Source organism: Gorilla gorilla, chromosome 6 (genome assembly GCF_029281585.2).
Source record: "Gorilla gorilla gorilla isolate KB3781 chromosome 6, NHGRI_mGorGor1-v2.1_pri, whole genome shotgun sequence".
Classification (NCBI taxonomy): Eukaryota; Metazoa; Chordata; class Mammalia; order Primates; family Hominidae; genus Gorilla; species Gorilla gorilla.
Window position 1 is genome coordinate 126,150,671 of NC_073230.2, and position 24,639 is coordinate 126,175,309.

Genomic DNA, 24,639 nt, shown 5'->3' on the forward strand with positions numbered 1-24,639 from the left:
GTGTTTACATCTTTATTTAAATAAAGCATTTGGTAATATTTTAAATGCTGTCCTTTCAGGTACCATGGAGGAATATGGATATAATACCTAATTAATCAATGGTTGCAGACATATCATTGCAGACTGTTGCAAATTGAGGGTGATCTCTAGAATCCTATTCCTAGATTCTCTCGTTGGTATTGCCATGGTCAGTATTTCTAAAAATCAGATCTTGGAAACACATAGCACAGTTTAAAATCATGTGCTCAGATTTGTTCTAGATTTGTGATATTGGCATATTTCTTAACCATTCTGTGTTTCATTTTCCCCATCTATAAAACAGGGCTAACAGTCCTACCTCATAGGACTGCTCTGAGGATTAAATAGGATAATGTATATAACTGATTAACACCAGTGCCTGGAAGTTAGCCTTTAGTAAGTGTTGGCAGTCATTTTGATGATGATAATGGTCATTTAGGGAAGAAGATATGGAGGGAGCAAAGCTGTGCATGGTAGCTTGAATCAGAAAAATGACTAATAGGCTGGAATGACGTACTGAAACTATTAAAATTTAATGGCTCAGATTTAATTTTAAGATTTGAAATTTAATGAGATCAGATGTGAAATCCTGCCTATATGTTTTTATTTTTATTTTTTAATGTTCATGGCTTACATAAAAGGGAGAAAAGACCTGACTTTAGCTGAAGTCTATTTGAATAGAATTGGAGGTGGGGGGTGTTGTTGACCAGACAATCATAGGAACAAACAGAGTCCCAGCTGCTCAACACCAGGGCCGTTCTAGCTGGTATTCAGAGACGTAGAGTGGCACAGCTCCTCAGACTGCACGTTTTCCCTGAGCTCTCTACTGGTCAGTTTGGGGGATTTAGAGGATTGTTTTCATTTCTAATTCTCATATTTTGAAATCACATGTGGCCAGGTAATAAAAATAAATGAGAAGTTCTGAAGAATATGTCAGTTGAGGAACTGGAGGTATTTATCCTACAGAAGATTGCTATAGAAGAGATATGTTAACCATCTTAATGCTTGAAAGATTGACGAACAATAATCAGATTCTGTTTTCTTATGGAAGGTGTAAGTGATTTTTAGATAAGGATTTGTAGAGAGAATGGAGTGGGGCAGAATGACAAAAGGCAAGTAAAATGTTATGGAGGTCAGATTGGTAAGATAAGACATCTTCAGGTGACCACAAGATTTTAGGGTTTTTTTGTTTTTTGTTTTGTTTTTTTAATTTTTTATTGGCTAGGTGCGGTGGCTTATGCCTGTAATCTCAGCATTTTGGGAGGCCAAGGTGGGCGGAACACTTGAGGTCATGAGTTGGAGAGTACCTTGGCCAACATGGTGAAACCCTGTCTCTACTAAAAATACAAAAATTAGCCAGGCGTGGTGGTGTGCACCTATAGTCCCAGCTACTTGGGAGGCTGAGGCACAAGAATTGCTTGAACCCGGGAGGTGGAGGTTGTAGTGAGGGAGATTGTGCTACTGCACTCCAGCCTGGGTGACAGAGCAAAACTCTGTCTAAAAAAAAAAAGAAATTATATATATATATATATAATTGAGGCATAAATTACATATAGTTACAGGTACAACTCTTAAGTGCAGAGGGATGATTTTTCACTTATGTATATACCCATGTGACTGCTACCCAGAATGAAACAGAACTTCCTGAAATCTCAGAAGGTTGCCTCATACTCTCTTCCAGCCAATAACTGCCCTCCAGCCCAGCAGTAACCACTTTCCTTACCTTTAACACAATATATTAGTTTTGCAAACTTCATGCAACCACTTTGGAACACTGTCTAACAGTTTCCAATAAAGTTAAACAGACATCTATCTTCAGATCCAGCAATCCCATTTTTAGTTACATATCCCTGAGAAATGAGTTTTCTTACGCTTACCCAAAAATGGTCACAGCAGCTTTCTTCATAATAGTCCAAAGTGGGAAAGCAATTCAAATGTCCTTTAGCAAGAGGATAGATAAACATGTGGTGTATCCACACAATGAAATATTACTCAGCAATGAAAAAGAATGAGTGACTGACACGTGCTACAACATGGATGAATCTCAAAAACAATGTGCTGAGTGAAAGGAACCAGACAAAAATGAGTACAAAAATGAGTCTGATTCCATTTGTGTGAAGTTCAGGATTATAACTTTTAATGAAAGGCTTTCATGACAATTTGATTTTGCATGCCTAAGATGTTTGGGGAAATTTCTTCTCCTTTCAGGAAAACATTTCTATAAAACATAAGATGGCAAAGAGGTGGAAGAAAAATTAATGCCAGCAGTTCAGCTTTGACTAAGTGAGAAACATTTACTTAGCGTTCCTTGTTTCTGCAGTGAGTAATGGAATTATGTGATATCTCATTATTTCCTTTCCTTTTGTTTGCTCTTTGGATTCTAACTCATAAGAGGTAATAATGTAGCTAGCTAAATGCCACTTACAAAAGTCAGAAGGGCACTGCAGAGTCAGTGTGTTCATACAAAATCAAACTAACTTAGAATGATTTTGAGTTGCTTCCTCAAAATAAAATTTCTGAATAAATTACAGGCAATATTGGAAAGCGGATGATTTGTTCTTATTGCCACCATTTCAATCACTACTGGTAGCCACTCTATTCATCTTATCATTTTATCCATTTCCGTAGTGATAAAAGCATGAAGTCATAGCAGGCAGACAGAACTGTACAGAACAGATTAGTGATCACCAGGGGACATGTATGAGGAAGGACAGGGAGGGTACAAATATAAAGGGGTAGCACCAGGGAGTTCCTCTGTGGTAATGGAACAGTTCTATATCTTGGTGTGTTTACATGAATCTAGTTATGGGATGAAATTGGATACACATGCACACTTGATTTTATGTAAAAAATGGTGAAAATGAACAAGGTCTGTAGTGTACCTAATAGTACTCTAGCAATGTCAATTTCTTGTTTTTTGATATTATACTACAGTTTTATAAAATATCACCATTGGGAGAAGCTGAGTGAAACATTTACAAGACTGTGTGCTATTTTTATAAATTTCTGGAAACCTCTAATTATGTCAAAATATTAAGTTTAAAAATTATAATAGGCAAAAATAACCAAGCCTCACCCTTTTTTGTGGGGTGAGGTGGGAATGAAAGAGGAGGTGCTCATGGAGCAGGCAGCCTAAATACTTTCTCCTAGAGGATAGTATTTATGGTTCTTCTTAATGGTGAGCCAAAACATCAGTTCCTGCCTCTGGTTTAGATGTTACGCAGTTATTAGATTAAAATATGGCCAATAAGATAACTATACTATAGCAGGCATACTGTAAATAGAACACACTAATTTTCACAAGAGTATGTGAAAGTTACATCTGATAGATCTCCAGACTGACAGCACCTCATATGATAAATTCTACTTTTGTCTATGCTGTCGGTATCTGGCTCCACCAACGTATTTGCCCATGAACTTGCTTCAGGCAATTTATAGAACAGAATTCTTCCCTCTAGCATCATTATCTGCTAAAAAAACAGTTACTGCATGTACATGACAGGAAACTTTGGAAACACAGATAAACAGTAGGAAAAATTGCCTATAATCTCGCCATGCAGAAATAAACACCGCTGATGGAGTAGTCCCCTCTTATCCTTAGGGCATATGTTCCAAAACCTCCAGTGGATGCCTGAAACCATGGAGAATACTGAACCCTGTATACACAATATTTTTTCATATACATATGTGTTTATGATAAAGTTTAATTTATAAATTAGGCACAGTAGGCCGGGTGCAGTGGCTCGCGCCTGTAATCCCAGCTCTTTGGGAGGCCAAAGTGGGTGGATCACGAGGTTGGAGTTCAAGACCAGCCTGACCAACGTGGTGAAACCCTGTCTCTACTAAAAATACAAAAATTAGCTGGGCATGGTGGCGCGTGCCTGTAATCCCAGCTACTTAGGAGGCTGAGGCAGGAAAATTGCTTGAACCCAGGAGGCGGAGGTTGTAGTGAGCTGAGATAGTGCCATTGCACTCTAGCCTGGGCAACAGAACGAGACTCTGTCTCAAAAAATAAATAAAATAAAAATAATAAATAAATAAATTAGGCACAGTAAGAGATTAACAATAACTAATAGAACAGTTATAACAATATGTCATAAAAGTTATGTGAATGTGGCCACTCCTTCTTGTCATTCTACTTACTACACACTGTGGCCATAACTTTTGCAGTTTTGAGGTGCAACAGTGAAACTAACAAATTGCTTTTCCTTCTTCACAATATCACATGATTCATTCTTGCTGTAGATCTTAGCAGCCTCGGTGTATGATTTTTTTCTTTTTTTATTAAGTTGAGAAGTTTCACCTTTTCATTTAATGGAAGCACCTTACATCTTCTCTTTGGCATATCTAAATTGCCAGCATCACTACTCTTGCACTTTGTGGCCATTATGCAATAAAATAAGGGTTACTTGAACACAAGCACAGTGATAACTATGACAGCACTCTGATAACTATGATAACGCATATGGCCACAAAGTAACTGATGGATGGGTAGAATCTACAGTGCGGGTATGCTGGACGAAGGGATGATTCACATCCCGGGTTGGATGGAGCAGGGCAGTAACAAGATCTCATCACACTACTCAGAATGGCATGCTGTTTAAAACTTATAAATTATTCATTTCTGGAATTTTCCTTTTAATATCTTCAGACTGCAGTTGACTGCGGACAACTGAAACCACAGAAAGTGAAACTACTGATAAGGGGAGTCTACAATATTTGGTGCATATTATTCCAATCTTTGTGCATAGAAATGCTTTTAAAAATGAATATTAAAGCATACTTTTTGTAAACTTATTGATATGTGCACAATACATTTTCCCCAGATCATTCAGTACCTTTCCACCTCATGATTTAATGACTGCATGGAATTGTACCCTGTGAATGAACTTACAGCATGTTAGCCAGTCTATGATTGGACATTGGGCCATTTCCAGTTTTCCATTAGAAACAATGTTGTGATGAACAATCTTTGTGCACATTGATGATTATTTCCTAGGATAAAGTCTTAGAAGTGGAATTGCTGGGTAGTCAAAATGTAAAAGCTTTCCATTTATATTGCCTAAGTGCTCTGCAGAAAAATATGCATCATTTTCAAAAATGAAAACTGTAAACCAAAACCTATTTGAACAACAAGATGCTCTATGTGAAGGAAAATTTAGGATCAGTTTCTTTAGAGTGATTCATCCCTCCTTAGAGGCAAATTGCTATTACCAAGTAGATGTAATGTTTTTACAGAAAAAAGAATAACATTGAAAATATCTAAATAAACCAGCCATGCAAGAATATTTTGCTATTTTCTATTTTTGTTAATCAGTGAGAACAAAATAACTTACTAGCATAAAAAGATAAGTAGAATGACATGCCACTAATGGGGAATGGGGTATTTTCATAGAGCTACATTTCCCTCTTTGATATTGATTAAAATATATTTTGGTTATTTATTTTTAAGCATTTTTCTTGTGCACATATACTACTTAATAAAGGAGAAGGAGCAAACATTTTAAAAATGGAGAAAAGGTACTGTAGTCGTCGTAATGTTGCTGAATGCTGTTGCATTTTTCTAGCTGTGAATGTCCTGTCTATGCTAGTGGGAATGGAGGTCAGGATTGTAGATTAAAGATTACCTTTGATTAGGCATCTCTAGTCATTTGCTGGAACACCTCGAATGTATCTTTTTCTGTATTTCTATCTGGGTGAAAGTGTCCCTTTGATTGATTAGATAACCATCAAACACAACTTGATCTTTCTTGTTGGGCAGCTAAGTCCTTAAAAAGAGGCTCCTTCTTGTGCTGCCACCTTCAAATAGTTACGATCATTGTTTTCGGAAACAAGGCTTGGGTAATTTTAAAATAAAAAGTCTGAACTTTTAAGTAGGCCATGTGTCATCTAGATTTTTTTTATTAGCTTCAAATAACAATCAATGAGTGTACCCTAGAAAACAACATATTTCGTTCCTGTATTGATTCCCCACACTGGAAAGCTGTTAAATGTTTAGATGCTGGAAAAGCAACAAGACTAATCCATGAGTGTCTGGCATTTTTTTCTTCTTAATTGTAAGTGCACCATTTTATATAGTATGTATGTGGTGGTGACATTTTGCTTGAATATAGTTTAAGAGATTACGGGTACAAAGACCTGTTTTCCTTTCAATTCTGTGCTGATATTTTCTATGATTGTGTTTTATCAATGTCATTGAAATTTCCCTCAAAGAGAAATTCCTTAGGAATCTCCTTGGAATTGGCATTAAATACTCTTTATTGAAAGAGAGATTGGTTTTCTTTATGAAATTGTTTTCTTCTGCCTCTGTCTATTGGCTAATTATGGGACTTCTATTTTTCATTTCTACTTTATTGTAATCCTTTCTAAGTTGAAAACAGCCTTGCAAAGAAACTCGCAGGGCATTCCAGGTGCAAAGAGTTCCTCTAACCTAGAATGAATTTTGCAGCATCTGGGAATGGCATATTTTTACCTGTTCTGAATTAAGGTATTTCTGTGTCATAGTGTAAATTTGGTTGCAAGTATTAAATACTAACTCCTATTCTGGAAAGAATACAATCATAATTTAAGAACACATTTTTCACCCAAAGGGGTCTTTGAGTTTATCTACTCTCACTTGTACCCTGTGCTTTCACTTCCTGTAAACTCATTATCTGAACCCCACACCCACCCTAGCCCTTCTGAAATTTTTGTAAAATTGAAAGGAACTGTTTTTCCTGATGACAAGTGAGGCTTCATATGAAAGGAGATTTATGATAGGTTTTCATGAGCAAAAATTGTGTAGTTTTCTAAAGATTTCATACATATACCCTTTAAAAGTTATATATGTTTATTTATATATTAGACATATATGTATATCCTCAACTTGGACTTTTACATTTTTAACAAGCACTATTAAAAATTGAATGTAAACTTGAAATTTAATGCAAAGGAAATTTAGTTTAAATCTGTCCACTAAAGAATCATTCATTTGGCTAAGTCTTCTTTTAATCTAGATTTTTTTCTTTAATTAGCATTTCATATACCTGTTGAGAAATTTTTGTAAGTGACAAAGACACTTTCATGTCTTTCACATCAAGGGTATTCATGCGATATCTAAATTTATATATTTATAGCTATACTCTGCTTAAACTCAACATATGAAAATTCATATTTAAAAATAGAAGGTGATTGCTTAAGAGTCAGCCTGTTGCACATGAATTATTCACAAAAATACAAACTACCCTTAGTTTCACATACCACGTTGATACAGTAAGGAATAGCTGAAATTCTAGTGTAATGTCTGTATTAAAATATTCTTCATTTATGCTTTATTGCACTTAAATGTGATTAAAATGCTAGTGTATTGAAAATGATTGCTCGTTGTTACCTGCAAACTTATGTGTTCCTACTTTCTTTTTCTCCAACAGATATAAGCTTACCAAAGTCAGCAACAATATGCTACACAGCTGCTTTGCTCAAAGCAAGAGCTGTCTCTGACAAGTAAGTGAATAATAGCTTGCGCGGTACTAATGCCTGACCAGAATTGAGATGTGTTGCCTCTGAGGGCTTTCTCTGGAAGTTTCTCTTAGTCTATGAGACCCCTGCTTATAAGCATGCATTTTCCAAAACCTGCTGTTCTTTTCTTTCACTATTGGAAGGAGGGAATGTATATCCTCAGGTAATGTAAGGGTGTGTAAAGGTATCCTAAAGCAGGATTTATTTGAAATTCCATGCTTCTGAGATGAGTTTTTTGATGTGAGACAGTAGATACCAAAACACCTGCTTGGGACTTACACAGAATACCATCCTTCTATTTGTTTTTTGCACATTCCTCTCCCTTCAGCGGTCCATAACTGGGTAGTGTCATACACATGTGGAATGTGGCAGACGGGATGGTCATCTCTCATTCTTTGCCTCATCAACTTCAAATTAGTCCCCCACTGGTCTATTAACTTTGAGTTGCCATCTCAATGGGACGTTTGCCTATTTTGTTCAGGCAGGTGACTATGACATATAGACTTTTCATAAGCATCCAAGGATGCCTGTCAGATGAAAGAGCATAGATGGCTTAACTGCTTTTGAGTTCATAAACTCTTACGCTTTCCCAATATAATCCCTCTGTAGCATCGAAAGCAGAGAACAGGAAACCAGCCTCTGCTGTATCAGACAGGTTTGCTGTTAAGTGTGTGTACACTTCAAGACCAAAGTAATTTTCTTTCATTCTTTTTTATCCTGTAGATCGCCAGTACCTACTGCAACATCTTTTCTCCCTACACAGCGACTCCAGCTTGGGAGGGCAGGGCCAGGGTTGTCACAGCTTCCCCTGTGGTGTCTGCCTGCCAAGCACAGCTCTGGAGTTAGCCCTGGGTGTGAGGTGAGAAAGAGATTGCATGGTCTGGTTTTTTTCATTCACTTGGGCAGGTGTCTTGCCCGCAGTTTGGGCATGCACACGCCCTCTGCCGGAATGGCCCCAAGCAGGCTCGCCTGCTGCTGAAGCTGCAACGATTTAACCTCCATCGCAGCACTGACATTGGGTGGGAGGCCTCCTTTCAAATCCTTCCCAGTTCTGTTTTTAACCAAGTGCGCTCTTCTGTAACCTGGTTTTCTCTTTTTCCTACACTGTCTGCCCTTGTCAGTCCTACCTCTTCCCCTGACCTGAGCAGGTACCTCGTAGAAGATTTAGATTAGCTATTTAGACAGAGACTTGACAGCCGAATTTAACTCCTGCCATGACTAGATGCAAGCACGCTTTCTGCTTCTGCTGGGGTTTTTGCTGGCCTCGGTCCATGGGGCCAATCAGAGGTTCCATGCAGTAGAAGTTTGGAGAGCTCATGCTATTGGCTCACTGTGGTTTTATGGGCCCTTGATGTGTAGATGCTTTCGGGTTGATGCCCAAGCAGTGGTCCCAACTGGATGGTTTTTGTCTTTCTGCTTTTCAGATTCTCTCCTGAGGCTGCATCTCGGCGGGGGCTGAGCACAGCAGAGATGAATGCAGTAGAGGCCATTCATAGAGCTGTGGAATTCAATCCTCATGTGCCAAAAGTGAGTCCGTGGAATCCCCACAGGAACTCGTTATGATAGTAGAGAAAGCATTCATTGACCACAGTGTTGTATCTCAAGTACACCGGTTATAAAAAAATGAATTGCAACCAACAAATGTTGAGACCCTATATAGTGTATGGGCATTAGCCTCATTTTAAGCAAAAGCTATACTCAAGAGGCTTTGGGGCAGATTTCCAGACTTCACTTAATAAGGGTAAATCGATAGACCTCGCTTAGGCAGGCCAGGAAGCCTGAAATTGGCAAAAAGTAGATATCCCGGGAGTGTTGACGCATTTGACAGGAATTTCACACCAGTTATGGTCTCACATAGACCAAACTCAGGAAATAAATGTTGTTGTGAATAAAACTGGTAAAAAAAAAAAACTAATGTGGCATTCCGTGTCTCTATAAATAAATAATAGTAATCAGTATTGGCAAGAAAATAATAGAGAAAACTTCAAAATATGAAGAAGTATTTTGCTTTGTACCATTTTAATAAGTATATATAGTAGAAAATATTTGTCTTAGTTATTAACCACATGGTTGACCAATTTATAAATACCCAATATTTCCAATTTTTTTTTCCTGAAATTGATTTTAAGGGAATCAAATCAGAGCAGGGAATATTTCTGTAATCTTTTATTCAGGAGATGAATGTGTATTTATTATTTACCTATATTTAACTCCCTGCTCTTTTAGTATCTACATGCTGTATTACGTAATTATCATCTTCTCTGAGGGAGGAAAAAAAGTAGCTGAGAGCCACTTTCAGTCCCACTATTAAGTACATTTTGACCTCTAAAAAACTTCGTGTGGTTCACCTCAGGTATGACAAGCCATAACTTCCTTGGCAAAATGTCTGATGAAGACTTAGTGGTGAAAAATGACAAAGGAAGGCTGTTTGACTTGTGTTGTAGCACTATAGCAAAAGTGTGGGGGGGTATGAGTGAGAGAGAGAGAGATGGTTTATGGAGTTAACTACTTTATTTTGTTGATATTCAGAGTGACAGATAAGTGATCTAATATCATTCCTGGGATTTTACTCAAGTCTAGGTCATTTTTTTCACTTAGCAGGAAATTGAAGAGTGGTTCACTATGCCACATTTGCATAAGGATGTATTTATTCCTTAGGCCTAATGGGTAATGACCAACATAGTATTTGCAGATTTATGTATTGTCCATATGGTGCTATAACTATATCTCCTTATATAATATTTTTCACCTAAGCTAAAAATGTTTATTCCACTTTGACTAAAATTTAAAACTAATCATGAAAAAATTATCCTGAATTACAGTAAACTGAGGTCATCTATGAATACTTATTGAATGCCATTCTCTACAGAGCTATTCAGTAAGCATAAATAAGGCTCTTTTAGAAGTAGTATTGAGCAATAAGTTCTGGATTCTGAGGCAAAAACTTGTGTTCCACTTGTGATTCTGTCATTTATCAGCCATTGGACATTGGGCTTAGCATCTCTCAGCTCAAAGTTGTCCCTCATTTTTAAATGAAGATAGGATATAAGCCCTGCCTATCTTCTGTGGTAAAGATCAAGTGAGATTATATATTTGAAGTTCTTTGAAAACATTTGAGCGCCATTTATTTGTAAATTATTAAGATTGTTGATGATTATAATATCAAAATTTTTTGATAATTATTAAGAATTTTGATAATGGTTGGGGGCTCCTCATATCTAGGAACCAGATCTTTTACCGTGATCCTAACTAGAGCCTTGCAATCCTGGGGCACAAGACAGAAAATCAGTACAGTACTTGTTGGTTAGATATTTTGATTGAAGTAGTCATTTAATGCTATAACACTGGTCTGAAATGGTTAATTGAGCCTCTAGAAGAATATTAAAAGCCCTAAGAAACACTTTAAGGCTGCCATGGAAGAATTTGACACAGTTAACTAGGATTCCACCTGCAAAATAGAATTATCCTAAAAGTGGAAACATTTCAAATATTTGATTGCACTCTACTTTCTAATCATGAAACTGAGAGAAGGCAGGGTAAACTACCTGGGTAAACTGACTCTCCAGCACTTTGCTTCATTGGTGATTGTGCTGAGGGGGAGATGTGTTTCCAGATCCTCTTCATCTATCAGAATTTCCGTGGGGAACAGGTCCTGGGATTCACTGGCCCTATATGTCAAGAATTAGCCACAGATTTCTAATATACAGTATGCAGTGTGCTCTAAATATCTAACTTTAGCAAATACACACACACACACACACACACACACGGTGCCTTGGAGGCAGTGAATAATAAATAGCCTTAGTTCTAATGAGACATCGGTGAAGGTTACAAACTCTTGGACTCTTAGCATAAGAAGGGTCCTTAAAGATCATCTAGGTCACCTTCCCATCCTAACCTTGACTCTCTCCTTATAATGATACTGTGATAATCATTTTTATTATTGGTTTCTTTTGAATGTTAATGTGCCAAGCACAGTGCTAGCTGAAGTACATAAGCCCTCTCACTTATTTTTCATAACGACTCTGTGAGGTATATTATATTATTATCCCTATTACATAGATGAGGGCACTGATGGTTTGGAGAGGTTAAATAATCTGCTCATGGTCATACAGCAAATAAATGACAGAGCCAGAACCAATTCTGGATTATCTACTCTTAAATGTTGCCCTCTACTGCCTACCACACCCCACCAGGAAACAGACCAGCCTAGGCTTGGACCCTGCAAATGCTGGCGGGCACACTGCTTCCTAAGACATTCAATCCCTTAAGGACAATTCAGGTTTCTTCAGGATATCTTAAATGATGTGACTTCCATGGCTTCTTTTTCTCTATCACAGGAAGTTGTCAGTGGCCCACCACAGGAATTTTTAGTATCTACATGCTGTATTGCATAATTGTCATCTTCTCTGAGGGAGAAAAAAATACCAAATATAATAACTGAGAACTGACTTCCATGCATTTCCAGCTTCGCTTCATCTGGTATCCCATTAAGCAAAGATACATAGGTAACATTTCACCATCCAATGATAAATACTAGTCATTTGCTTTCGGAGGGCTACTCTTAGGAACTCTCTTCACTTGCAGACATAAGGAGTAGGGAGGAAGTGTTGCTCCTTACTACATCACAGGACTGGGAAATAAGAACAGTAAAAACCCCTTGTCTCTGTTCTGAAGCAGAGCCACTTAAGTGGTCAGATGGATGCGAAACACTAGAATTTCTGAAGTATTAGATTGCAGCAAACTAGTAAAGAGGAAGCAAACACATAGGCTCATCATTACCAACAGAATTGTCACTCCCTCCTGAGAAACTGTAGCTGTGCCGCCAGCTCCCATAGGAAAAGGCATAAACTCCTTGTGAGATTCTTCAGTACCCTTCATAATCTGACCCAACTTGTTTTTCATTTTTTCCACCTCATAACTATTTGTTCATCATTCCAGAAACATTCTCTTTCCTTTCCTTCTTCACTTTCTCTGAGAAAACCCTGTTGCCCCTTTACCACCACCATTAAGAGTCACTAGGAAGCTTGTTCTTCTTCATCAGAAGTAGTCTGTCTCCTCCGTGGTCTCTCACTATAATGCTTGTACTTGCTGTTTACCTTTTCTTGAGGAAAACTGGGGATGTTAGTGATGCTGGTGATTTTCAACAACTGAGAACAAAAGAAGACAAAGAAATCTTGAATCCATTAGAGGATGTTTTCCATTTAATGGGATTAAAATAGCTTCGCATGTAAAGAAAATTCCATTCATGTAATGCTGGACAAACAAAGGACTGCCCTCACCACGGTTCTATACCTTCATCTTTGTATTGTTACAGTTTATTGGATTTGGGGCCTTCTTTCTGCAGATATGCTGCATGCTCACTCTGCTCTTCCTCAGCAGTCATGAGATTTACATTGGGGTGGGCATGGGGGAGACATTTCTATCAGTGACCCATCAACTACACAGACCTGGGTTAACCAGAGCTTATGTGCTCTTAGTATGCTGCAGCCACACTGCAAGCCTTTCACTGCGAGGAGACACATTTTTGTTTTGGAGGATGTTACATTAACTCCTTCAGGGTACCAAAGATAAACTTCCATTTTCTGACAAGTTTCCAAAAGGTGGGCTAAATTATTTGTTTGTTACAGGCAGTATTAGATATGTCTTTTGCTCTATAGTGGTATTATAAAAAAAATCTACTCATATTTAAGACTATTTCTAGCCTTTTTTCCTACATATTTTAAATACTTTTACTATTTTAAAAAAAATTAGCATAGGGCTCTTAACATGGACTTTATGGTTGGGTATTGGGGGTATATTTGTTTCTGAGGGGGGATTATCAGATTTTCAGAGTTCTTTAACCTTAAAAAGGTTATCCTCCAACTTACAGTTCAAGTATTTTATCCATGTGCCTTCAGACTCTTTTAAGGCAGTTTCTATAACTGGATACTTCTGTTTTGGATACTTCTTTTTTATGGGTGTAAGGTAAAAAATATGTAATATGAGATCTACCCTCTTAACAAATTTTTAGGTGTACAGTACAATCTTGTTAACTGTATTAGTCCATTCTCATGCTGCAAATAAAGACGTACTCAAGACTAAGTGATTTATAGAGGAAAGAGGTTTAATTGACTCACAGTTCAGCATGGCTAGGGAGGCCTCAGGAAACTTACATTCATAGCGGAAGGGGAAGTAAACACGTCCTTTTTCACATGACAGCAGGAAGCAGAAGAATGAGCAAAAGGAGAAAAAGCCCCTTATAAAACCATCAGATCTTGTGAAAACTCACTCACTATCATGAGAACAGCATGCAGATAACCGCTCCCATGATTCAGTTACCTCCCACCAGGTCTCTCCCATTACACATGGGGATTATGGGAAGTATAATTCAAGAAGAGATTTGGGTGGGAACACAGCCAAACCATATCATTAACTATATGCACATCACTGTACAGTAATCTCCAGAACTTTTTCATCTTGCATGACTGAAACTCTATTTTTATTGAACAGCAACTCCTCATTTTCCCCTCCCCACAGCCCCTGGCAAGCACCATTATACTCTCTGCTTCTATGAATTTGACTACTTTAGATACCTCATATCAGTGGAATCATGTATTGTTTGTCTTTCCGTGACTGGCTTATTTTACTTAGCATAATGTCCTCAAGGTTCATCTATGTTCTAGCCACCACCATATGACAGAATTTTCTTCTTTTTAAAGACCAAAAATTATTCCACTGAACGTATATGCCACATTGTCTTTATCCACTCATCTGTCCATGGACATTTAGGTTATTTCCATCTCTTGGCTATTGTGAATAATGCTGCAATGAAAATAACAGCGCAAATATTCTCCTCAAGATCCTGCTTTCACTTCTTTTGAATGAATACCCAGAAGGGGGAATGACTGGATCATATAGTGGTGATTCTATTTTTGATTTTTTGAGAAACTTCCAAACTGTTTTCCTTAGTGGCTGCACCATTTTACATTCCCACCAACAGTGCACAAGGGTTCCAGTTTTTCCACAAACTTGCCAACCCTTGTTATTTTCTTGAGAGTGGCCATCCTAACACGTCAGGTAAAATTTTTTTGTGGTTTTGATTTGCATTTCTCTGCTTGTTAGTGATGTTGAGCATCTTTTCATATACCAGTTGGTCATTCGTATATCTTCTTGGAGAAATGTCTATATGAGTCTTTTGCCAAGTTTTAAATCAGATAATCAGATTGTTGGGCTCTTTTTTTTTTTGCTATTGAGTTGTAGGAGTTGCTTATATGTTTTCAATATTAACCCCTTATTAGATATATGATTTGCAGATATTTTCTCTATTCCACAGGTTACCTTTTCGCTCTGTTGATTGTTTTCTTTGCTACACAGAAGCATTTCAGTTTGACGTAGTCCCACTTGTGTATTTTTGCTTTTGTTGCTTGTGCTTTTGGTGTCATATCTAAGAAATCATTGCTAAAACTAATGTCATGAAGTTTTTCGCTCCTTTACTTTCTTCTAGGAGTTTTGTAGTTTATATTTAAATCTTTAATGCATTTTGAGTTGATTTTTGTGTATGGTGTAAGATAAGAGTTCAATTTCATTCCGTTACATTTTGTTGAAGAGAATTATCTACTTCTTCCCTCTTTCCCACCCGCTGACCCAAGGCAGGGTTGTACTCTGTCACCCAGGCTGGAGTGCAATGACACAATCATAGCTCACTGTAATCTCAAACTCAAGGGCTCAAGGGATCCTCCAGCCTCAGCCTCTAGAGTAGCTGGGACTATAGGTATGCGCCCCTACACTCAGCCAGCTTTTAAAAATTTTTAATAGAGACGAAGTCTCTGTTGCCCAAGTTGTGCCTCAATCAGTCCTTCTATGTCGTCCTCCCAAAGTGCTGGGATTATGGGTGTGAGGGACTGTGCACACAGCGTAATCTACTTCTTGAGTCCTCCATGGTAGATATCAAATTGACATGACGGATCAACTTCTATAATGAACCTCTTTGGGCAAGAAGATTTTTTAGTCAGGATTATTTCCTTAGGGTAGATTTAAAGAATGGGAATTACTAAGTCATGTGTAGAAGCACTTAAGGCTCTTGATATTGCGGAACTACTTGCCAAAAAAGATTATAGCAGTTTAAATCAGCAGATAACTCCTTCTCCACTATTTTATCATATCCTCACTGTCATTGAGCAGTTTGTTTAAAAAAGAAAGAAGGGGAGCAATAAATATTTATGAACCTATTAAGTACAAATGGAATTTTGTTCTTTTAGTCTGCATTTCTTTGCCACTACTAGTTTGGTAGAACATTGTTAGCCATTTGTATTTATTCCTTTCTGAATTGTGAGGCAAAACATTATAACAACAGAGCAGGGAATAATGACCTAAAGGTAAGGAGAGCTATGAAGTATCATTGAAAGGGTTCATCACGCCTGTAATTCCAGCATTTTGGGAGGCTGAGGCAGGAAGATCACTTGAGTCTAGGAGTTTGAGACCAGCCTGGCAATGTAGTGAAACCTAATCTCCACAAACAAACAAAAAAATTAGCTGTGTGTGGTGGCATACGCTACTCGGGAGGCTGAGCCAGAAGGTCAAGACTGCAGTGAGCCATGATTGTGCTGCTGCACCACAGCCTGGGTGACAGAAAGAGACTTTGTGTCTAAAAAAGAGAAAAGCTCAAAAGTGTTCAGAACAATGACTCCCATTACTTCCTGTCCACAGGACTGGAATAAAGTATGGGAGGAGGGAGTTAATTAGTTTCCTGCCCATTCTTGTTTTGATAAAAGGATAAAAGTAATGGCTTCACAGGACTGATGACAGGTAAATGAAATTACATCGTGTAATTCATTCAGTACCTGCTCAATACATGTTGGCCCCTTCGTTATCTCTTCCTTTTTACCTCCCGTTCTATTTCTGTGCTTGCAGGCTAGGTGGAAATAGAGGCTGCCTAGAAACATGCATTAACAGGTGCTTCTTGGGCCACCCTAGCCTGAAGAAGGACAACCAGAGAGTATAACAGTGGCACCTCAATGCCTTGGCCTTGAGGACCCTCAGGGTCCCTTCAGGCCTCCAGATTTGAGGGGAGGCTCTAGCATGTTCTGGCTGCAGCTATTGTCTTCAGGGATTCTGCAGCTTGTAGCTGCTTGGTAAGTTCTTTGCTTGTGGCTGATTGTTACCCATTTCCGACCTGTGTCTTATATTCTTGTTCTGAGCCTGGTACCATCCCTGCTCCATGCCAACCCACTCCCATCAGGTCTTCTACCCCAACACAACACTTCACGTCTGGTATGAAACTTGCCCATACACAGGCCCCTTCCTCTCCCTGTTGCACCTGCCTCCTCAGGTGGAACAGGCCTGAAAGCCTGTCCTAGGCATGCATGAGGTTGCCTCATAAAACATCACTGTGTCTTCTACTTCAATTATAGAGCCAGGTGTCCCCACTATTATGGAGGCTGAGGCCACCCCTGTCTTTCTGTTATATAACTCATATTTCCCTGTCTGAGTAATCGAGATTGTAGGACTACATTAACAGTCCCTAATACACACATACATACTCCAAACCCATCATCATTGACTCCCCCAGCGAAATGTTTCCAGATTCTTTTAAGTTTTCACTCTTTCCAAAGCTTTTCCTCTTCAGCCTATAAAAAGCAAGCAGCTATTTGCTTCATTCCCAGGGGTACTTCTACCAATTGGAGCTGGGCTGTTGGAGTCATCTCCACTGCCTACCACCAGGACAAGCAGAGAAGTGTGAGTGGAAGAGAGAGAGGTGGCAGGGAAATCTCCTTTAGTGTGAGCTGTGGGGTCAGGGGTCCCAGGTGCCCACAGTCATAGAGGAGGTAGGGGCCCACTTGAAAATCACCAGATGCTTTTTTCAGACCAGGCCTGAGTGGTTTTTTGTCTCCCAGCCTGGGTTGCTTATACCTCCTTCCTCCCTGCCCCTGCACCCTCTGTCTTGGTGTCTATTCTCATTATCAGAGTTGGTAAGGCTCTCATGCCCTCAGAAGAGGAATTCTTCCATTTTCTCCCTCAGCTGGAAGCCACACACCTTGCTAGGTCTCCTGTCAACCACAACATATTTGAACTACTTTTACTTAAGCAGGATCACTCTGCTCTAATAGAATAACCAGGAGGCATCCCTGCAACTTTACTTCATCCTGGAGGGGCTAACCTTCCTGCTGCTGTCCACCAGCTTCTCTAGTCTCTGAAGGTGTACAATTCTGAAGCAGAGTCCTCTTTTCCCTCCCAGCAGCGCATTCAGCTAGCACTTATTGAGCACTAATTATGTGCCAGCCACTGGGACGCTGGTCAGAAAATGATGCGTGCTCTCAAGAAGTGCCCAGTCATTGAGAAGACAGACCGGGCCGTGCCCCTGTGAGACAGGCAGAGTTCTGCTGGGCCCACTGGAACGAGGCAACCAGCTCACAGTCAGAGTTGGGGCAGATAGCCCAGGTGCTCTGTTAACTCCTGGAAGCCGGATCCTGTGCTTTGCTGTTACAAACATTCTCCAAGTGTGCAGTGGTAGGGGAGTGGCCTGGCTGTATACAGAATGCCCAAACCTTCCACTCAACTCTGAAAACCTTGAACATTGTGGTCCCCAGAATTGAGCCTTGGCTGATAGGAAATCCTGACCTGTTCATTATCACCAAGGAGGGCTTCCCAAATCACGGGGTCTTCACTACCACACACAGGCCTCCACTGGCCAGCTTGTGCTTAAACCATCTAGTATTTACTTGTACAAAAACAAATAATTTTTAACTTTTTTAAAGCAATAAACATTTTTCCTCTCCTAATTCAGTCTTACATGAAACCTTAAAGTAGATGTAGGCCTGCTCTGGTTGAAACTGGAATGAGAAGTCTGGTAGCCCAGCAACCCCAAGGCCCCCTCTGCATACAGTTCAGAAAATAACAGATGGGTGTGACCCATCACCACCAGAAAATCCCAAGTTTTTGAGGTCCCACCCATAGAGGAGGAGGCCTCCACCCTGCTCTGAGCAGCAGGGAGGGGGCTGCAGAGCCAGTACCCGTTCCTTAGCATGTCCGAGTGCTGTAGACAGAGCTGCTGAGGGGGAAAAAAATAAAGAAAAATTGACAGCACCAACGGGGGATAGCTTTCATCTTAATCTTGCCCCAAATCCCAGAACCAGTAAACCATCTGCTGTCCTCACTGTGCCCGCCCAAGAGGTAGTGGAGGGCACAACAGGCAGTCCCAGAGGGTACCGAGGGGAGGAGGGTGCCACACTCCCAGCACTCATTTCAGCAGCGGGGCAGACTGGGCTTGACACAATATAGAGGTGAGGACCTAGCCCAATACATATTTAGCTTTCAAATTATAAGTCTAAGAGTGTGGGAAGTCATGAGAAAATAGAGAGGAAAGAATGAAGAGTGTTATGACAGAAATGCATTCCCATTAAAAACGTACTCTCTTTTTTTTAAAAAAAAGAAAGCTCATCTAATGTTAATCTAGAAACTCTAATTTCATGGGGATTTCAAGAGGCTTGTGGAAGAAAACATTGTGGTAATTGTATATGCTAATGGAGTACCTACAGGACATTGTTATAGTGATGGAAATTCTATTTCATGCAAACACTAAAGCAGTCCTCCCTTTATATCTTGGTAAAGCTGATTGACAGAGTATAAAATTGCTTTTTAATCCAATTTAGGAAACAAAATGTGTAGTGGGTTTTAGCATTTTAAAATGCTTGAAGCGTGGAAGCAGAAATTCAAAATACCCTGGCAGACTGTCTATAATATTATATATCAACAGGACATTTTAGAAATATTATTTCGATATAAGTTTCTTTGAATTGAGTCATATTTTGTTCCAAAGCTTTTTTGGATTAGAGTAAGGAGAATGTATTGTGGAAATATGACCCAGAGGAAAATGAACAGAAACCAGTTTTTAGCCACATTTCTCAGGAATAGGAAGTTTGTAAGTCTCTTTCTTTAACAAAAAGCACTGCAGCTGCTTTCCCCAAGACTACCCCCATACAGGCCACCCCCACCAGGCTCATTACCTCTACTGAGGTCACTCTTATTAAGGCCGCTGCCACCTAGGCCACCAGATCTGTTGGCCTCTTCTCAAACCTCATCCTATTTCATCTCTCCTCAGCATTTGGTCCCACTGACCAACTGCTTTTTATGTTTGTTTGTTTGTTTGTTTGTTTGTTTGTTTTCCATGAGACAGGGTCTTGCTCTGTCACCCAGGCTGGAATGCAGTGGTGCTATCATGGCTCACTGCAGCCTCGACCTCCCAAGCTTAAGCAATCCTCCCACCTCAGCCTCCACCTTAGTTTTGCCATGTTGCCCAGGCTGGTCTTGAACTCCTGGGCTGAAGAGATTTGCCTGCCTTGGCCTCCCAAAGTGCTGGGATTACAGGTGTGAGCCACTGCCCCCAGCCAGCCTGCTTCTTATGTCTTGAGGCCATCTCGACTCCATGACACCTTCTCTCTGTGCCACTCCTGTATGTCAGCACTCTCCTCCTACTCCTTTCCTGCGCTGCCACGCGTTCATGTTTTTCAGGGAGCTCTATTCACTGCCCTCTCCCTCCTTGCTCGAAGCTATCTTGAGAGATCTCGGGTGCTCCTACTGCGCAGCTTCCATCTCTGGCCCAGAACACCCACATTTGTGTCTCCAGATTCTCTCCTCAGCTCCAGACCTGAAGACCCAGCTGCCTTCAGGCCATTTCTCCAGGGATGTTCTGCAGGTTCTTTAAGCTGTTTTTGTTACCTTCTCCTGCTAAGCCTCTTCCTCCTTTGGTGTCTTTACCCTAGCTAAGGAGCTCACATTATTCTAGTTTCTTATGCCAAAAATTTGTCACCTTCGGTTCTTTCCCTCACTCTCACATTTAGTCAGGTGCCAAGTCCTGGAGAAGCTCCTCCTCCACCCCGCAATTTTGTCCCCATCACCTGGACTCTAACAGGAGCTTTTTAAGACTTTGCTAATTTCCATCTCTTCCCTGTCTGTTGATCCTACACATGACTCACCCATTTCTCTCAAAATTGCAAACTGCACAACTCGCTTCCCAATTGCCTATGGCAGTGATTTCCAAACTGTCCTCCTAGGAGAGCCAGGAGGGTTCCCCAGACCTCTCTTGGGTCCCTCCCTCAGATTTCCCCACAGCTTTGTTTTTCATCAGCTTCACAGATTCTAAGTGTTTTTTTTTCCCCCCTCAGTATCTGCAGGGGATTGGTTCCAGGACCCCTCACATATACCAAAATCTGCACATACTCAAGTCCCCCAGTGGGCCCTGCAGAACCCAACAGAACCTGTGTTATGCAAAAAATCAGCTCTCTGTATATGCAGGTTTCCCATCCCATGAATATTATATTTTCAATCCGTGTTTAGTTGAAAAAAATTTTGTATAAAAGTAAGCCTGTGCAGTTCAAACCCAGGTTGCTCAAGAGCCAACTGTAGTCTGTGTCTAAAAGTCTGAAAACCAGTTACTGAAGGTCAGGGCACCCTCTGGAGCAGGTCATAAAGGCCTTTTACAGCCTACTTTTTCTACTTCACTCCTTTGGAGAGTAGCCTGAGTTCAAATGCAGGTTTTGCCACTTCCAACTGTGTAACCCTGAACAAGTTAGTTCCTAAAGCCTTCATTTTCCCATCTGTGAAACAGGAATAGAAATATTAGCTCTATCACAGAGTTAGTGTTAAGGAGTTACTGAGATAATGCTTGGCATGTGTGTTAGTGCGTAATCAGTGTTGGCAGTTACCATCATGTTAGTACTCAGGCCCCACCAGTTTAGAAACACATCATGCCCTTGAATGCCTTGATTTGCTTTTGGTAGGCTTTGATGCTTTTGGTATACTTTGCCTGTTAATGCTGGTTTGGAATTCCCCCTCCTCATTTTTTCAGTATAAACTCTTATTTAATTAGTAAAATTGATGTTTTCATTTTTCTGTGAAGCTTCTCAGACACAATGCTCTCCATTTGCTTCCTTAGTGCTAAGTTTATACATCTTACTAAGGTACTTACCATGTTGAATTTTATTCTTTCTCCATACATTCTCTTTTTCTCTCCTCTCTCTCTCCCTCCTCTACTCCTACAAAGACTATGGATCATCAAGGTGGGGACCTGGCCTGATTCATATCCATGCCCCTGAGGTAAATTACGGGTGCTTCCCTATCTGTGTCCTTGGAATACACAAAGGATCCTTCCATATCCATGTCCTTGGATAGGCTGTGGGTGCTCCCATATCTGTACACTTGAGATACACTGTGGGCCTTCGCATATTTTTTGAATGAAGCAAAGTAACCGATGAACAGAGAAGTGAACCAGGAAGAAGCAGGTAACTTGTGATGAGGACCCCGGAGTGGTACTGAAATCACCAGGTTTAATTTGACAATTCAGCTTTGCTTTATGCTTGCCTCCATATCGGTCGGTTAATGACCCTTGTTAGCCCAGGTCTCTTCAACTGATCTGCTACTACTATAAAAGTGCTGAAGTATTTTACCTAAAAACAAACTCAGTTATCTGTGGGACATGTATATGTGGAAAACACAAATTACCTCTACGGTAATATGAACGGTTAATTTTTTTTGGTAGCAAATATATCTACTATTCAATGCACGCTTATATGCCAGGTACTATGTGAATGAATGCTTTACATATATTACATAATCTTCAAAAATTAAAACCAGCAAGGTGTGTTTTTACTATTCTAGTTTTACAGAGGAGCAAACTGAGGTTCAAAGAAATTAAATAACATGTCCAGGGTCTCGTAGCTAAACAGTAGAGCCAGGATTCCAGTAAGTGATTCAAAGTGGCAGATGGTAGGTGAGAGGAGGTAAGGCAAGGAATCCTGGTGATGTCTACCTCATTTTCCATCACCGCATGATCTGAGTGAGCCATGGCTACTTGCAGTGTTTTTTTGTCCTGTGCCTGCTTTGTGTCTTACTGATTCCAGGGAGTAAGCAACATTGAAACTCAGACTATGTGGTATCTCTCCCAAATAGCACTAGCTTTATTCTCAGAACTCCTTATTGATGTTTTAAAAACATTTTTTCTGGTCTTAGGCCATTTTATCAGAGCCAGTTGCACCAAAGCATTGTAGGCATGAAAAAAATTTGCTATCTCCAGTTATCTTTTGTTTGTATGTTTGTGTGTGTGTGTGGTTGTGTGTGTTTTTGATGCAAGTCTAGAAAATAGATTTGTATTACATATATACTTACATACATGTACATACATATATAGAGAGAGAAAAATAAAAATGCTTATTACAAGCCAGGCATGGTGGCATATGCCTTATAGTCCCAGTAACTTGGGAGGCTGAGGCAGGAGGATCGCTTGAGCCCAGGAGTTCAAGGCTGCAGTGAGCTATGGTTGCACCACTGCACTCCAGCCTGGACAACAGAGACCCCATCCCTTAAAAAATGCTTATTATAGAAAACTTGGAAAGCACAGAAGGAGTACAAAAGAAGTTAATCTCCCATTAAAATCAAATATTTAACCACCATGAACATTCAACCTGTGACTGTCCAATGGTTTTTAATGCCTACCTATACCTTTTTTTGTCAAAATAATTAATAATCTGCTATGTAAATTGTTAGGGTACATTGATTTTTTTCCATTTAGCAATGTATGATGAACATTTCCCTGTGCTAATACATATTATTTCACTACCTGGTTTTGGGAGCAACTTAATAGTCATCATTGACTGTGATATAAATTAATTTACCTGTTTTTTTTCACATTTTGTTTATTTATACTTTTGCTAATGATTTTCATATGACTTATGCTATTGTTGATATTGAAAATCCCAAAAGAATAGTTGAATGAGTTAATTCTTTGGTATTAACATTTATGTGAATGATAACTATGGGATCATTTTCATTCAAATTATTACAGAATTTTAAGATCTTAGCAAAAAGCACTTTAGCAGCCACCCAAGGTAGCCTCTAATAGGCCACATCTCTTCAGCAGTTTCCCTGACAGGTGAGCCAGTCTCCACTCAGAGACCTCCATGAGTAGGCGCTGCTCACACCTAAAGACCACAGCTCTCTGCTTCTCTTCATATGCCCTGACTTTGGATGCTCCTGCAGTGGAGGCTGACACAAATAGATTTTGAAAATTTGCTTCCAAAATTTTTAGAAGCACTGCATTTCAAGATCAGTGTGATTTTATCTGGGAAGGAAGTTAGAGGCCGGATGGCGGGCAAAATAGCACAGAACCAAGCCATTATTATAGATGGACAAAGCGTGTTCTCTGATTTGTGAGCTACAGTTATTCTAATTGATTTCTGCATACTTGTGGATAGGGATCTGCCCTCTTCCATTTATTTTTCTCTTGACAAGTAAGATGTGAAATGTTGTTCCATGCTTTTCTAATTTAAATGTTGCACATGTTGAGAACTGATCTTGCCAGCCATTTTAAGCCTGGCCAAAAACATAACACATTGTTGTTATTAGCCTTCATCATTTGGTTAGGGCCAACATTTTGTTTGGAATTATAAGGGAGTATAAATCTCTTTTATAGTCATAGCCGATTTCTGCCATAAGATAGATAAGATGAGAAGGCAGAGTTGTTTCCTTGATGTATTGCTTTGGTTAGCCTCATAAGGCTGATTAGGTCAGGGATGTTCACTTTGAGAGACTTCTTGGGAAGTAAGATTTCAATGTAATTCAACTTAAAAAAAATATTACCTTGATGTGCAAGGCTCTGTAGGAGGTGTGGGGAGGGGAAATTAAGATGCAGATGGCAAGGTTCATGCTCTTGGGGGTCTTATGATTTAGCAGAGGAACAAGATACACAATAACTAATATAAGGTGGCATGTGAATAGTACACATACACAAAGATTAGAGAGAACTTAGAGGAGAAACAGCATTACCTCATGGCCTATGTTTGGGGCTGCAGATGATGTCCTTGAGGCCATATGTATCCCATTGATCCTGCAGGCTGAGTAAGCCATCCGTCTCACACACATATGTACTACTGTTTTCCAAATGTATTATATGTAGATGCTCTGGTGGCCAACAATGCTTTTAGATTAATTTTTGTTGTATTACATTTATTGTAGCTTTTTGTCATATTGTATATTTTCAGTCAGTAGCTACTACCCTGATGATTCCTGTCATGAACACCTTTGAAATTTTTTCATGGTAAAAATTGGTTCAGTTATCCAAAGATGAAAAACCATTGTCCACAGCAGTCAATG

At 39.6% G+C, this 24,639-nt stretch overlaps 1 protein-coding gene across 15 annotated transcripts in view; it reads left to right on the top strand.

Annotated features, from left to right (window-relative positions):
* ST7 (suppression of tumorigenicity 7) overlaps positions 1-24,639 on the top strand; it is a 277,197-nt gene that overhangs the window by 229,294 nt on the left and 23,264 nt on the right. For all 15 annotated transcript variants that reach the window (XM_031012996.3, XM_055347479.2, XM_031012997.3 and 12 more), the window contains 2 exons: positions 7,428-7,500; positions 8,940-9,042. In XM_031012996.3, coding sequence (XP_030868856.1) covers positions 7,428-7,500; positions 8,940-9,042 — 176 coding nt within the window. The remainder of the gene's footprint in view (positions 1-7,427; positions 7,501-8,939; positions 9,043-24,639) is intronic.